Source organism: Nyctereutes procyonoides, unplaced genomic scaffold, assembly GCF_905146905.1.
Source record: "Nyctereutes procyonoides isolate TBG_1078 unplaced genomic scaffold, NYPRO_anot_genome, whole genome shotgun sequence".
NCBI classification, from domain to species: Eukaryota; Metazoa; Chordata; class Mammalia; order Carnivora; family Canidae; genus Nyctereutes; species Nyctereutes procyonoides.
Window position 1 is genome coordinate 1,569,944 of NW_026575129.1, and position 16,552 is coordinate 1,586,495.

The 16,552-nt window shown below is 40.1% G+C and overlaps 1 protein-coding gene across 1 annotated transcript in view; it reads left to right on the forward strand.

Annotated features, from left to right (window-relative positions):
• Positions 1 to 16,552, forward strand: part of IQGAP2 (IQ motif containing GTPase activating protein 2) — a 297,908-nt gene that overhangs the window by 272,177 nt on the left and 9,179 nt on the right. The window contains exons 29-32 of the mRNA XM_055342241.1: positions 3,024 to 3,126; positions 4,175 to 4,316; positions 13,376 to 13,463; positions 15,510 to 15,722. Of these exons, the coding sequence (XP_055198216.1) occupies positions 3,024 to 3,126; positions 4,175 to 4,316; positions 13,376 to 13,463; positions 15,510 to 15,722 (546 nt within the window). The remainder of the gene's footprint in view (positions 1 to 3,023; positions 3,127 to 4,174; positions 4,317 to 13,375; positions 13,464 to 15,509; positions 15,723 to 16,552) is intronic.

Below are 16,552 nucleotides of genomic sequence, written 5' to 3' on the forward strand. Positions count from 1 at the left end.
TCCTCCCAAACAAGTAAACAAAGAAAAGCTTACTGCTTACATGATCTGTTTAGAAAGTCAGATTGTGAATTGAAATTTAAGTCCTGGTAGGCAGAGGCCCTGCTATTTCCTCCACCCACCAGGGCTACACTGCCTGAACCCCCACACTATTTCTCTTCCCCTTTCCAGAATCTTCCCAGCTTCTCCAGTAAAATTTTGGGATAATCAGAATATCCTCTCTTTTCTAATGTTGGACTTTAGGAGAGGGAAAATAAGCAGCCTGTTCAAGTTTGGGAAAGAGAAGACACCCCACCCAACATCAGCCACCTGCAAAGAATCATTTCTATTGTTCTGGAAAACCCCATTTCTCAAAGGCAGTTTCATAGTTTGTGGTATGTCATAATGTCTCTATCCAGATGACATGCACACATCAGCACCATCAGCCATGAAAGGAATATTAAATGTCTGTTGGGGTTAGCACACTTAGCTCAGCATGGGGAAGCCTTCGATGGCTCCTCAATCATTTAAAGTAAGAAGAGAGGGGCAGCCCCGGTGGCGCAGCGTTTTAGCGCCGCCTGCAGCCTGGGGGCGTGGTCCTGGAGGCCCGGGATGAGTCCCACATCAGGCTCCCTGCTTGGAGCCTGCTTCTCCCTCTGCCTCTCTCTCTCTCTCTCTCTTTCTCTCTCTCTCTCTCTCTCTCTCTCTCTCTCTGTGTGTGTGTGTGTGTGTCTCACATTAATAAAGAAATAAAATCTAAAAAAATAATAAAAAAATAAAGTAAGAAGAGAGGCTAAGCATTGAGAGTCTTTTGGGGGTGGTGGTGGTTGTTGTTGTTTTTAAGACCAAATGGAATGTATTTCCTGAAAGTCTGGTTCCTAAAAGAAAACCTTTTTGAAAATAGTTTACGACCTTGCTCCTCCAAGCAAAGTCTTAGGGACATGTTAGAAATGCACCCTGGATCTCCCAAATCAGAACTTGCATTCTAACAAGAACCCAAGTTCTGCAGATACACACTAGAGGTCAAGAAGCCCTCATTAAGGATACACCCATTTTGAATTAACACACACATCTAGGAGGAAAGCGTAACAAATACACACGTGTGGAAGGTCTTGTCCTGCCCCATCACAAACAAGTGGCAAAACTGGCTGCTCAGAATTTCAGTCTGTATTATTAAGTCCTTCCAATAAGCATAAATACAGGTTTGGAAGAAAGATTGGATCTACTTTTGATTTCTCTCTTTCAAGGTTGGACCCAGGAACCTCCCTGACATTTACAACAAGCTCTCTCCATAGGCATTTTGAGTGATCTTAGACAAAGGCGAGTCTGAATGGCCAGCCGAAGGAGGGAGGTGGTTGATTACACGACAAGGCTATACTTCTCTCTGTATATAAATACTCAAAATCATAAACCATGTCCGGCAATGCATCATTTGCAAGTGTAATTTTCTAATGGGCAAGTAGACTCATTCATGTTTCAGCAACGACTCTGTTGTCTATTTTTATGGTAGATTATCCATCTCAAAAAAAATGTCCACATGCTGGCTACACATTTGCTGAAGGCAGTATCTTCATGTAGGAAAAGTGGTGGGGAGCTCTCTTTTAGAATGAGACATTTCAAAAAAAGAATGAGACATTTCCCAGGGATAGCAGAGAAAAAAATGTTACTGTATTAATTTAGACTGTTACTCTTTAAAGATTAATCATCTGTTCTTTTGGTTAACGAAAATTGAAAACAGAAGATTCTGTTTTCCTGGGAAATACAGCTTGTGACCAATTTGGATTTTCTTCATGTGTTTGTTTGGAAGCAGATGTATAACGTGGGAGTAATGTAATTGCAGAGAAATGCTATCCTGTCTATGGTCTGTCTCAAACGAGGAGGTGTCCACATGTACATGCAAGCCTGGTAGTAGCTCGACCCGCCCTGCGTGTGGCCACTTGCTTGCCCCTTTGTCCTCTAAGGAACCTCAAAAATATGTAGAACCTCAAAATGTGCTCTTAAAAGAGATATTTTCAAGAAATGTTTATGTTCCATGATTACCAGAATAAAGGGTAGAAGCTAGCCTGAATCCTCACTCCCCAGAAACAACAGCCACATCAGCTCTCCTGTCTCTTCAGAGGCAAGAACATAAATGTATCCACCTTATTTTGTTCTGTCATTAATTTATCTTCCTCCAAATATATACGTACTACATTCCAGATTCACTATGTCCTTATATTACCTTTATTTTTTACTTAAGTAATGCCTTCCTTTCTTTATTCACGTTTGATGCTTTCAGAGTTTGCATACGAAGAAACACCTGATATGTCTGGATCACAGGCCAAGGAACCATATGGGCATTTCTGTGATCCCTACCCTTGAAAGACCTTCAATGCTAGGCAGATTAAAATAGCTAATAGTAGTGCTTTATATATATATATATTATATATATATAATATATATAATATATATATATATAGCCATAGCATTTGATTACTGCATAATTTCTCTCCGAAGGGATATTGAAGTGCACTTCCAGTTTGCTATCAATGTTAGACAAGAGATTTCTGCCTTATTTTAGGTTCTTTCCTCCCCAGCTTTGACCTCTGCTGTCAAGGTGGACAGGAGCACAGGCGCTAAGTGGTAGAAGGCTGCACCGTGGCTTATCTCATGAGATCTTGCTAAAAAGAGGGTTTCTGGACATCTTTCACAAAGCTTCCATTTCTTTGTGTAAAGTGGGCACTTACCTCTAAGATAATACTAAAAACTGTGCTTCCCTATGGTCTCTAGTTTTAATAAATGTCAAACTTGTAATTAAGATTCAAATAATAGGGGTGCCTGGCTGGCTCAGTCAATAGAGCACGGGACTCTTGATCTCATGGTCATGAGTTCAAGCCCTACGTTGGGCATTCAGCTTACTTGTAAAAAAAATTTTTTAAATAAGAATCAAACAATATTAGAAGAAAATTATCTTGGAAAAAAATGGAAAGGGAACTTGATGTAAAAATGGTATCACTTAAGAATTTACTTTTATTTGTGTCTCTCTGTTTATTGCTCACTGTATACAGCTCCTCTTGGAACACCAGGATGCAATTGCACCTGAAAAGCAGGACTTGCTGAATGAACTACTAGAATCACTTGGGGAGGTGCCTAGTGTGGAGTCTTTTCTTGGTAAGAGCTTCTGCCTTCTACTTATCCTGTGGTTTGGGTTTAGTTATTCAGTTTTCCTTTTCTAGATTAAAAAAAAAACAACTTAATACTTAACCTTACTTAAGAATATGACTACACTAGCCCCTTCCCACATTAAGAGTTCTGTAATTCATCGTGTCCTAGGTTACAAAGAAATTAGATATTCTTGAAAGTAAACTCTAGATGCATCAAAAGGGATTAGTCAACCTATATCATTAAAGAAAAATCATTAAAGAACCAAATTTATTACAAATTCCTTGCTATATTTTAGAAGGATTTTTTATTTTAGAGTCTCTATGTCCTAGTTATTTTAATGTTTAAATCAAAGATTTTTTTAAATTTTATTTATTTGAGAGAGAGAGAACGAACAGAAGCAGTGGAAGGGCCAGAAGGAAAGAGAGAAGCAGACTTCCCGCTGAGCAGGGAACTTTTTTTTTAAATTTTATTTATTTATGATAGGCACACAGTGAGAGAGAGAATGGCAGAGACACAGGCAGAGGGAGAAGCAGGCTCCATGCACCGAGAGCCCGACGTGGGATTCGATCCCGGGTCTCCAGGATCACACCCTGGGCCAAAGGCAGGCGCTAAACCGCTGCGCCACCCAGGGATCCCCTGAGCAGGGAACTTGATGATGAGATGTGGGGCTTGGTCCCAGAACCCTGAGATCATGACCTGAGCTGAAGGCAGCCACTTAACCGCTTAACCGACTGAGCCACGTAGGTGCCCCTAAGTCAAAAACTGTTTAAGAGATGCCTGGCTGGTTCAGTTGGTGGAACATGCGACTCTTGATCTCGAGGTTATAGGGTTCAAGCCCCACGATGAGGGTAGAGATTACTTAAAATCTTTTTTTGTAAAAAGGGAGAGAGAGATTTTAAAAGCCTTTTCATATATTAGAATGTGTGTTTTTTAAAATGAAAACCATTGTCTCCTGTGCAATTGATCTGTCTTTTCCATAGAACCTTTGTCTTACACGGCTGATGCTCCCAAAACAATGAGTGAATCTAAGAATAACAATGTTTTGTTTCTGCAGGGGAGGGAGCAGTTGACCCCAATGACCCTAACAAGGCAAATACACTCAATCAACTGGCAAAAACGGAGATTTCCCTTTATTTGACAAGCAAGTACGACCTAGGGGACGGTGAAGCTATAGATGGCCAAAGCCTCATGATAAAGTAAGTTTGGGGCTTAGTGGGTGCATGTCCCTGATTATGCATCTTAAAACATGCAAATTTAAATAGGCTGAATCCCCAGATAATTCATTTTCATATATCTAAGTATTGAAGTATGTTGTTTATTCACCAAAAATCTGACCAAAGGATAATAGATCATTTATCACTTAAGAGGAAACTAAATATCATAATAGTTTATGAGGCCTCTCTTGTTTTTTAGTTTTCCATGTAGCAATTTGATTCCTTTCTTTTAAGAAACAAAGTGATTAGTTTTGCCTGTAAAGTCCCTACATAACTGAAGGGAAATAACTGTTTCAGAGCGGTGAAAACATGAATGAGAAAATACTTTAACTTATATTTAATGTCTGGTACATAGTGTTACTGTAACAGACACACTGTCATTTGCTTTATTAACCTTCTTTCCTATTACACTCAGCCTGGATATGTTTACAGCTTTGACTTGTGCCCTAGTTCCTGCCCCCTAGGATTTACAATGAAGCATTCAGACTTTTATACTGCACTGTTTCCATCAAGGCCTCCTGGATGTTCACACCAGGCCTTTACACACAAGATGAGGAAGAATGAGATCTAACACCATAAACCAAAACACATGCTCACCAAACAGTACTGTTTTCAAGAACAGTACTGTTTTATATAAAGAAAAGAGTGTATTTTAATCCGTTATGTGTTAGAGTGAGGTGGAGAATGGAAGTGAGAAATGGGGCCCAAGTGGAATAATTATGTGTTTAAATAATACTTTACATACTACTTGCAAGTTACATGTCCTGAGTTCTGAGGTGGTTCTCCTGTGTAGCAAGAGCTTTCCTTTCTGCCACTGACATGATCCAAACAGCGCTCATCTCCACTTAATTTTTTTTCCAGATATTCATAATCATCCATAAAAATGGCGAAAAAACTTAATTCAGTGTCCTATGTCGCAATGTGTGCTGCTTCTGTTAGGCTTCATTAGTTTGTCCTCAAGTTATATGTGGTTTCCTCTGTTCACGTAGCAAATCTTTGAGCATCTGCTCTGCGTCCGGGGCCCTGGCCTGATGCTGGGGACTTGGCAGTAAGCGAGCACCATCAGCGGTCCCTTGCGCTCCAGGAGTGTCAAGTGATGGTGGGGAGCACGGCTGGGCTGTAGGACGAAGGCCGAGCTACAGGACTCGAACATGACCCTGCCCTCATAAGAGCTGAGGGCAGCTCCTTAGACTACTAAATCAGCAAGTCAGATTGAATTTGTAGAGAGATGACACAGGGCAGGGCGACAGAGACAGGGGGATAGTGTGCGGTCTGCTCTCTGGGTTCCTCTCAAAGGGCCAGTTATAAAGGTGACCGGAAAGGCAGATGGTGTGGTTCTGCCGTGAGAATACAGCGAGGCCAACTATCCTGTGATCTCCTACGTTCTGTCCTCAGAAGTAATGGGAAGAAATGTTTTCATGATTGTTTTTGTCTGTTATTGGAACATCATTTTCTAAATGCAGTCAACTCAAACATGTGGATTAATGAACGGAAACCACAACGTGAGTAGTCTAAAATATCAAATACTCCCAATATCATGCATGTATATATATTGATATTTTATTTCTCAGTGAGTTTCCCTGGGTCTGCGAATTTTTGGAATTCATTTTTTTAAGATTGTATTTATTCATTCATGAGAGACACAAGAGAAAGGCAGAGAGACACAGGTAGAGGGAGAAGCAGGCTCCCTGCGGGGAGCCCGATGCAGGACTCGATCCTGGGACCCCAGGATCACACCCCGAGTGATCTGCAGAAAGCAGAGCTTATTAACTGCTGAGCCCCTCAGGCATCCCTGGAATTCATTTTAAAAGTGAAGCCATCAAAGTCAGGCCTGTGGGGCAGCCGTATATCTTAGCTGGAGAAACCTGGTCCACTGTCCTACTCGCCTTAGCCTTTGTGTGGCTCTGTACAGCGCCCTACTGTGTGCTGGAAACACTGCCGTCTACTCTTTTAATCACCATACTAGGTAGAGCCACTGCTTTTTTCTAATTGTGGTAAAATACATATGACATAAAATTTACCATTTTAACCTTTTTTTTAAAAAGATTTTATTAATTTGAGAGAGAGAGAGCACAAGCAGGGGGAGAGGCAGAAGGAGCGGGAGCAGCAGGCTCCCTACTGAGCAGGGATCCTAATGCAAGGTTCAATCCTGGGACCCTGGGATCATGACCTGAGCTAAAGACAGATGCTTAGCTGACTGAGCCCCTCAGGTGCTCCCTGTTTTAACCATTTAAAGTGTACAGTTCAGGGGCATTTAGTAATTCAGGAGCATTAATTCACAGTGTCATGCAACCATAACTGCTTTCTAGTTCCAGAACGTATTCATCACCCCAAAAGTAAACCTGACACCATTAAGCAGTCACTCCCCACTACCCTGGGACATCTTTCCTGCTCCTCGGTCCCTGGTCCCTGGTGCTTTCTGTCTCTGAACTTGCCTATTCTGAGTATTTCATATAAATGGAATCATACACTACGTAGCCTTTTGTGTCTGGCTTCTGTGATTCTGCGGTGTCTTTGACTGAGTCGTATTCCACTGCATGGGTATACGCAGTATCATGGACACTCGGCTTGTTTGCACTTCTGACTATTGTGAACAGTACCACTATGAACACTGGTGTACAAGTTTTTATTTGAACACCTGTTTTCAGTTCTTTTGGGTGTAAACCTAGGAGTGGAATTGCTGGGTCTTAAGATAATTCTCAGTTTAGCTTTTCGAGGAACTGCCAAATTTTTCACAATGGCTTTACCATTTTCAATATCCACCACAGAGGTATAAGAGTTGCAATTTTTCCACATCTTCACCAAAACTTACTTTGTTTTGTGTTGTCATAACCATTGTAGTGTGATGAAGTAGTATCTCATTGGGGCTGTGATTTGCGTCTCTCTGATGATTAATAACATTGAGTGACTTTCCATGTCCTTGTCAGCCATTTTGTATACCTTGTTTGTAGAAATACCTGTACAAGTCATTTGCCTAGTTTTTAAGTGGATTATTTGTCTTTCTGTTGCAGAGCTCTAAGAGTTCCTTCTATATTCTAGATAATAGACCCCAACCAGATTTATGATTTGCATCTATTTTTACCCCTTCTGTGGGTTGTCTTTTTATTCTCTTGGGAATATCCTTTTAAGCACAAAAGTTTTTGAAGTTGACAAAGGATAGTTAATCTATTTTTTTGTTGTTGCTTGTGCTTTTAGTGTCATATTTAAGAAATCATTGCCCAAGGGTTCCCTGGGGGGCTCAGCGGTTTAGCACCTGCCTGTAGCCCAGGGCATGATCCTGGAGTCCCGGGATCCGGTCCCGCATCAGGCTCCCTGCATGGAGCCTGCTTCTCCCTCTGCCTGTGTCTCTGCCTCTCTCTGTGTATCTCTCATTAATAAATAAATAAAATCTTTAAAAGGAAGAAAAAAAAAAGAAATCATTGCCCAATCCAAGGTCATGAAGATTTACTCCTATGTTTTCTTCTAAGAGTTGTATAGTTTTTGCTTTTATAGTTAGATGTGTTATCCCTTTTGAGCTAATTTTTGTGTTTGGCAGTATAAGTTGTGTATAAGGCAATAGTCCAAGTTCTTTTTTTTTTTTTTAAGATTTTACTTATTTATTTGACAGAGAGGGAAAGCATATGGGGGGGGGCAACAGGCAGAGGGAGAGGGAGAAGCAGGCTCCCCACTGAGCACGGAGCCTAACAGGGCTCAATCCCAGGACCCTGAGATCATGTCCTCAGCCGAAGACAGATACTTAACTGACGGGAACCACCCAGGTACCCCTAATATACACTTTACACGTTGATTTCAAAGCTGTTATGGAGATGTCTTTTTTCCAAGCTAGTAAATCAAATTCCTAACTCAAACATAGCATGTAGTTCTTGAGGATCTTCATTACAGAACCAAATTTAACTGAAATCAGACAACACCTGTCAGAAGTTAGTGTGAAATGGACAATCATGGAATGCAGAGCATTTGGGACATAAAAATACCAGGCTTTTCTCTATCAGAAAACAAAAAACAAAACTTATTTTGCTTCCTCCTTAAACAAGTTGTGTTTTTAACTTTCAGAAATGTCCCTTTATGATTAATTACAAAATAACTAACCTTACAGTGATGAGTGACTCCTCTCCATGGGGGCATCTGTGGTAGAAGAATTTGAGACATTGTTAATCCTTATGCTTATAAACTTTTTATCATGCTAGCTTTTTATAATTCTTAGTAATTAGATGAAGATGATAGCAAACACCTATGTAATGCTTACCGTGTGACAAGGACTATCTTATAGATACAGACCGATGACATATATATGCGTTATATATGTATTCTGTATATATTATTTACGTGTGATATATATATAACATATATATATATATTTTTTAAAGATTTTATCCATTCATTCATGAGAGAGAGAGAGAGAGAGAGAGAGAGAAGTAGAGACACAGGCAGGGAGAAGCAGGCTCCATGCAGGGAGCCCGACGTGGGACTCGATCCCGGGACTCCAGAATCACACCCTGGGCCAAAGGCAGGCGCTAAACCGCTGAGCCACCCAGGGATCCCTATATATAACATATATTATATATATGTTTGAAATATGTCGTGTTATACTCTCAGCAACCATAAGAGGTGGAGATTATTACCTGTATTTTACATATGAGGCACAGAACAGGCAAAAATTATGTCTTAGGTACTATGGCTAGTAGATGGAGAATAGATTCAAACTCACATGATCTTAGCCCTTCGGGGCCTGCACTCTTAATCACAGGATTTTACAACTCATTGAGGACAAGGCCACTGTTCTTTGTACTCTTTGGAATCTTAGACTAAATAATGGGAATGATAGCAGAGCAGTTACTTCATAACTGATGCTGGGGCATCTTTCCAGACCAGAGAGAAAGACTGACCAATCCATGTGAGGGAAATGAAGGCACAGACATGGGTAGGAAGAAACACTGTGTTTCCCTTCTGTCTGTTTATTGAATAGGGAGCCTCAGTTTGGGCTTTTGCTGTTTAGCCAATACTGCCAAGTCTGCTGATATAGAAAGAACAAACCAGAAAAGCTTAGTTGAGGAATCCTGGGGAGACCTGGGATTACAGCCACAATCACCTCTGCATCAGTTTCCTCATCTATAAAATGGGGAAGAGTACAGAGGGAGAGGGAAAGGAAGGAAACAATGAGCAAAGGAAGACATTCAATAACATTGTGTAAATTATTTTAAAAACTACACAACTGTGGGGATCCCTGGGTGGCGCAGCAGTTTGGCGCCTGCCTTTGGCCCAGGGCGTGATCCTGGAGACCCGGGATCAAATCCCACGTCGGGCTCCCAGTGCATGGAGCCTGCTTCTCCCTCTGCCTGTGTCTCTGCCTCTCTCTCTCTCTCTGTGACTATCATAAATAAATAAAAATTTAAAAAAATAAAAAATAAAAAAATAAATAAAAATAAAAACTACACAACTGTAAATCTCATTATACCTCATGATTCCACCTAAAATATGTGATCTTCGGGGTGCCTGGCTGGCTCAGTTGGTAGAACATGTGACTCTTGATCTCCAGGTCGTGAATTCAAGCCTGATGTTGAACATAGAGCTTCCTTTAAAAAAAAAAAAAAAAAAAAAAAAAAACTGCGACCCTTATGACCGTTATTAAGCTTGTTTTTCTACAGAAGTATGCATGTTTCAGCAGAAGGCAATATTTGTGGGTTCAATCAAACTTAGTTGCCTGAGTGCTTCAGTTGTTTCTTAAGAACTTTTTTTTCTCATCACATGATTCAGTTGAGGCATCTGTTGCCCACCTGAAAGATCTCTTTGCTTTTGGTCCAAACTAGCATGTGCACTAAATGGCTAAGGTGATATTTGATGTCTGGTGATAAAAGTGTATAATCATGTTAGAAGAATTTTAAACAAGTGGAAATATTCCTTAGATTGCACAAACACAAATTCCTTTTCAAACTTGGACAAACTCTAAGGCAGATTGGCAGAGAGGGAGGCTGAGGGATGCTAACCAGTTAGAGCATAGTAGAAGATGTCATAGGAGTGGAATGGCCAAATCTAAAGGGCCACGCCAGTTTCCAAGCACCATGTGGTCTCATTTCCCAACAATGGGATTTGAACACAGCTGTGATGAACAAACTCCCTGCAGTATTTCTTTTTTTTCCCTTAATTTTTCCTCAGAATTAATGTCCTAGATTTGATTGGCGTATCTGACATATCGTGAGAACACCCAGGGAGCCAGTACTCTAACCAGTTAGTTGATTTATGGTGGTTAGACCATATCTAGAATATTATGTTTGCATTGGGGTGAGGAGGAGACACATCTTAAGATCATTAGCAAACAGATGGGATCAAAACTATGAACTCTGTTGAAATCCTCTTGTGAAGAGGTTTAAGGAACTGGGGGTTTCACGTGCAAAAAGAAAGGTAGTAGAAGAGGGGATGGGGACACAATTTGGGGACCTCTCTCCATGTCTGTGAGGGGCTGATGATGTGGAAAGTGAATTCAACTTGTTTTTTGTAACTCTAGAAAATAGAGTGTGACCTCTGTGTAACTCTTGAGCCTCTTCCATCTTAGTTGCCTCATTTGTGTCACCAGGGACTGGACTGTTTTCCAAAGGTTCCCCTGAGTGCTCAAGTCCTCTGACTAACCAGGTCCAGTGAGTGGGCTTCAACGGAAGGCAGGCTTCTCAAAGTGAGCTTCCTGTGTAAGAATGGAATGTTCCCGTATTGTACTTACCAAAATAAATTTGACACAAGCCATACAAGTAATTTTAAATTTTATAGAAATCCCATTTTAAAAAGAAAGGGGTAAAATTAGTTCCAATATATTTTATTTAATCCAATATGTTGAAAATGTCATTTCAATACGTAATTAGTCTAAAAAACTGTTAATTTTTTCATACTAAACCTTCATAACCTCTTTTATACCAGAACACATCTCAATCTGGACTAGCCATGTTTCAAGCAGTCCGTTGCCACCTGTGGCCACTGGCCCCCATCTTGGGCAGCGCAGCTTTGATGACCGAGTGAATGCTCACCACCTGTCAGACCCTAGTGAGAGGCTTTACATGTGACTCTTCATCTAGACCCTACTAAGGCCTCTGAGAGAGTCCCATTATATAAATGAAAAAACAGAGTCATTGAGATTATATCATTTACACAAGTCGACACAATTTTTATGCAACAGGAGCCCCAAATGGATCTTAGATCTATCTGATCCCAGTGCCCTTAACCGTTAGGCGTACTGCAGGGGGAGACAGTGAGTTCCCTGTCCTGAAACAGGGTGGTACTTGCATGCAAGATGTCTGGGGTGGAACTTTGGCCGTGAATTCCACAGGCTTGACATAAAGTAGAATTACAAGAGAAAGACACAGTATAGGCAGTTTGTCCTTGAGCAACTCCGTAACAAACCAACATTTTTGGTCCCTGGCAGGGCATGCTTTAGTAACCCTGGTCATTTTGGTCATCAGTCCCTCTCTAAAGAGATGAGCTGGGAGCTTCCTGGAAAAATATATCATAAGTAGTTCCTAGAATATTATTTCAAATATGAAAACATGACTGTGTTTACATTTTTTAAATCATACAGTCCTTTCATTTCTAGCTATTTGATACGTTAACGGTGATTGGAAAAGGAAGTGGCATGAGAAGGAAACAAGACCTGGCTCTCTAAGCTACAGCCATCTTAGGAACAGTGCCCTCTCCTGCACCGCTATATTTAGCTGCGTGTCCACCTCACTCTCGGGGGAAGTGTTCAGACATTCCCAGACAGCCTGTAAATCCCCAGCAGTGAAAGGCCATGGGTCAGAGGAAATGGCTGTGATCATTCTTCTCATACAGACCTGCAGTAAATAAGAAATGACAAAAACAATGTCCACAGATGGTTTATTGGATTTTATCCTATTTTCAAAAATAATATATTTGGAATGAACTTTGAGGGTTTCCTCTGTCATTTGCCCCAATGCTTCAAACCATGAACAATGTTTTATTTTCATTTTCCCATATTCATACTGTGTGAACATTTCCTGCTATAGATAAGGAAGAAATACATCACCCAGTGATGTCACACAGTGCCTTTGAAAGAAATGATGTTAAGTACAACAGGGCAGCAAGAACAGTGAAATGTCAGTCATCAATTAGACCTGTTTATAACTTAAGGCAGCTTCTGTTTATATCTCTGTTTTTTAGAAAGGAAGATTCATCCAATAATAATTTTCCCACTCATGTAAAAATACACAGACTTGACCCTTCTCCTTTTATGTTGAAATCTTTTCACATTATTACATAACCCGATCTTTGAATAGGAAGGGGTGGCTGATTGCCATGAAGGATACATATGAAAAAGTATTGTGGTTTTAGCACTTCCAGTGGAGTTTCCTAGCTGCTTACGTTTTAAGAGCCCTTCTTGTGCCTTCTGCCCCCTGAAGACAAGGATGCAAGCCAGTTGTTAGCTCCTCTACCAGACCTGAGGGTCGAACACCATCCACCTAGTTGCTGTGTCCACCAGCTTCCAAAGCCCCCACTGCCCATCTGGGACTGCTGCTCCCACTGGCCTTCAAACTGTTTCTTGACTTTCTCAGACCAGGAAAAATAACAGTTGGACTGGTTCCAAGAGGCTTATAATGTATTAAACAGGTTCAGAAGCTTAGATGTTATTAGTAAGGTCAGGAAAGTTGGGAGGGTACCAGGTAACATTGCTGTATTCTCTGCAGGAGCACGTCCTATCAGCAGCCCTTGTCCCTCCTGCTCATCAAAAGTAGCCTCAGTTTAAAAAGAAGAAAAAGTATTTAGAGAATGAATCTAATGACATACTTGTCCCCATGTTACCCACAGCATATTCCCACAACATGAAGTATGTAAAACCCGGACTTCGATTGCCAGGCATTCACAAACTTGCAGGAGCCTCCAGCAGATGTGAATTTCCTATAGACTGTTTCACTTTAAGGGATCATCTTTGAAGCTCCACTTTTGCGTGTTTTTGTGCAGCACATATAAAGACACATGGGGGGAAGCCGACTGTTGTGCATAGGACTGCTGTCTGAAAGTCTGTCTCTTCTCAATTTTCTAAGGACCAAAAAGCTAATCATTGATGTGATCCGGAACCAACCAGGGAACACGTTGACAGAAATCTTGGAGACACCAGCAACTACACAACAGGTAATTGGTGGCCTTTGAGTGTAAAATAATAAGTATCATGTATATGAATTAACTTTATTAATCTTCATGTCCAGTGGTTACTATGATTGCACAGTGTAACCAACATGGTTTGGAAGTAAGGAAATTTATCTGTTACTCTGGCCAGCTGGATTCAGTCATAAATATAAAGTCCCTATAATAGGAATGAAATATAAAATGCAGCACCAAATTTATTCTGAATGTAATTTTGTCCTAGACTAGGAAGATAGCTCTGGGTCTTTTAAAGCCTCTGAATGTTTATTATAAAGTTTATCATACAGTCGGTAAGCAAATAAGGCAGTTAAGAGATAGTTCTGGTCAATAGGATGTAAAAAACTACCTTTCACTTGAAACAGGTGTCTTACACATTAAAACTCTTCCAAATGTTTCAGAAGCAAATGTCTTGAGTCCATCAGGTCAGAGCACCATTATCATGGTGTAAGTTACTAAAGGTTCATAACAATCTTGCATTAAAGTTGTTACCAACATCTTTTAAAATGCATCTTGTTTATGTAGTTCATTCTAAATTAATTAACTGCTATTGTTTTAATATCAACAATTGCCACTTGGTTAACGTAAGTTAATAAAATTATATAATTTGGTATATATATAATTCTTAGCAGAGCTACACATAATTTTCCTGAATCATTCTTTTAAAAAAAAAAAAAGATTTATTTATTTATTTGAGAGAGAATGAAAAAAGAGCATAAGTGAGGAAAGGGACCAAAGCAGAAGGAGAGGGAAAGAGAATCCTCAAGCAAACTGCTGAGCATAGAGCCTAATGTGGAGCTCAATCCCATGATCCTGTGATCGTGAGCTGAATGGAAATCAAGAGTTGTATGCCCCATCCCTGAATCATTCTTCATCTACTTGGTTGCCAAGAAATGATTGTCCATTTTTAATTTAAAAAATATATAGAATGAAACTTCAGGTTATCTGATGTTTGTTACATGTGAATATTTTTAAGCAATGTGAGTGGAATATCCTACTAATTTAGTAAAAGAATTTTAGTCCTTATTGAATATTTAATTTTTCCCCTAATGTAGCATAGTCACTAAGAATGCAGACTTCCAAAACAGTATAGTCCTGTACCTCCTGGCTGTGTAATTCTAGGCACTTAAAAGCATTTCTGTGCCTCAGTTTCCTCAACCACAAAATGGGAATAATAATAGTGCTTCATTCACAGCAAGAACAAATGATTTAAAACATGTTAAGTGGGTAGAATAATAACTGGCACATACTAGGTGTTCAATGAGATATTAAGTACTGCAATTACTATTGCTGACCGCTGACCTGGTAACCCCTTCCTTTGTACGTGACACTGATCGCTCTGCCATCTAATAACATTTGTATCCTTAGACTTTATATTGTGTCAGCCAGTTGTCTAATAAAATGAAATGGGAAGATCACCAGTCTCCTTTTATTACTGGTTTGGTTGGATTTTTTTTTAACAACCTGTCCAATTTTCCTCATTCATTCATTTACTAATCATTTATTTGGGAGCTTAGTATGACCTAAAATATCCCTATTCCCTTTGACTCAAAGAAGCCTTGCAAGTTTTTCAGAGTTGGTAGTTTGAGAATTAGTCTCTAATTAAAATAAAGTCTCTACCTTCATGGCTTACCAGTCTCCATAAATATGGCTGATGTGTGAGAGTTCAGTTGGGTTCTGGATGTTCAGGGTGTTCTCATTAGCTGTTTTAATAAATAATGTAATTTTAGTTTCATCAACTGAACTATCCAGAAATTACAAAATAATCAGTTGTCCACTGTACTTTCAGTGCACTAAAGTAGCCATCAAGAATTTTGCTCAAAGTAGGCCTGCCACCACTGTTGTATTTCTCAAAAAAGATGAAATAACCCCTTCCCAAAGACCTCCTTCAAAAATCCATGAAGAACATAAGCGGATTCTGGTCGTTGGACTCTGACTCGAGGACTTCTTTTATTTTGACATTAACTTACCTTATACAGGTTATGAACTTGTGAGACTAGGGAATCAGAAGTTAACATCTTGATATTCTCTTTTCAGGAAACAGATCATGCCAAAGATATGGTGAGCCGTGCAATTATAGATTCCCAGGCTCCAGAAGAAATGAAACATAGTCAGTCTATGGTTGAAGATGCACAGCTACCCCTAGAGCAAAAGAAGAGGAAAATCCAGAGGAATCTTCGGACATTGGAACAAACTGGACATGTGTCATCCAAAAATAAATACCAAGACATTCTCAATGAGATTGCCAAGGTTTTTAGAAATACTATTCTTCCTCCTTCTTAGTAGACATTTGCTAATCATTGGTCACATGCTAGGCACTCTCTCAGGTAACATTACAGACTCATAATTGTATTACCATGGTCACCATTAGAGATTTTCAAAGGTTTCAGAGCCATTGATGGCTTTTGATAGAGAAAAATCACAACTTCCCAAGTCATTAGGACATTGGACACATGCCAGAAATAAATGCTCAGGAAATGTAATAGACAAGTTTCATCTGTACCTTTAAACAATACCTACTAAGTTTGGGTTTGTTTGTTTGAAGATTTTATGTTTAGTAATCTCTACACCCATCGTGGGGCTCGAACCTACAACCCAAGATCAAGAGTTGCATGCTCTACCAACTGAGCCAGCCAGGCACCACAATACTTACTGGTTTTAAAAATGATGCCTTTTTGGGGATCCCTGGGTGGCTCAGCAGTTTAGCGCCTGCCTCTGGCCCAGGACGTAATCCTGGAGAACCGGGATCGAGTCTCGCATCAAGCTCCCTGCATGGAGCCTGCTTCTCCCTCTGCCTGTGTCTCTGCCTCTCTTTCTCTCTGTGTCTCTCATGAATAAATAAAATCTTTAAAAATAAATAAATAAATAAATATGACACTTTTTTTTTTTAAGATTTTATTCATCCATTCATGAGAGACACAGAGAGAGAGAGCCAGAAACACAGGGAGAAGCAGGGTCCATGATGGGAGCCCAATGTAGGACTCGATCCCAGGACCATGGGATCATGCCCTGAGCCAAAAGGCAGACACTCAACCTCTGAGCCATCTAGGCGTCCCAAAAAATGACACTTTCATAAAAGT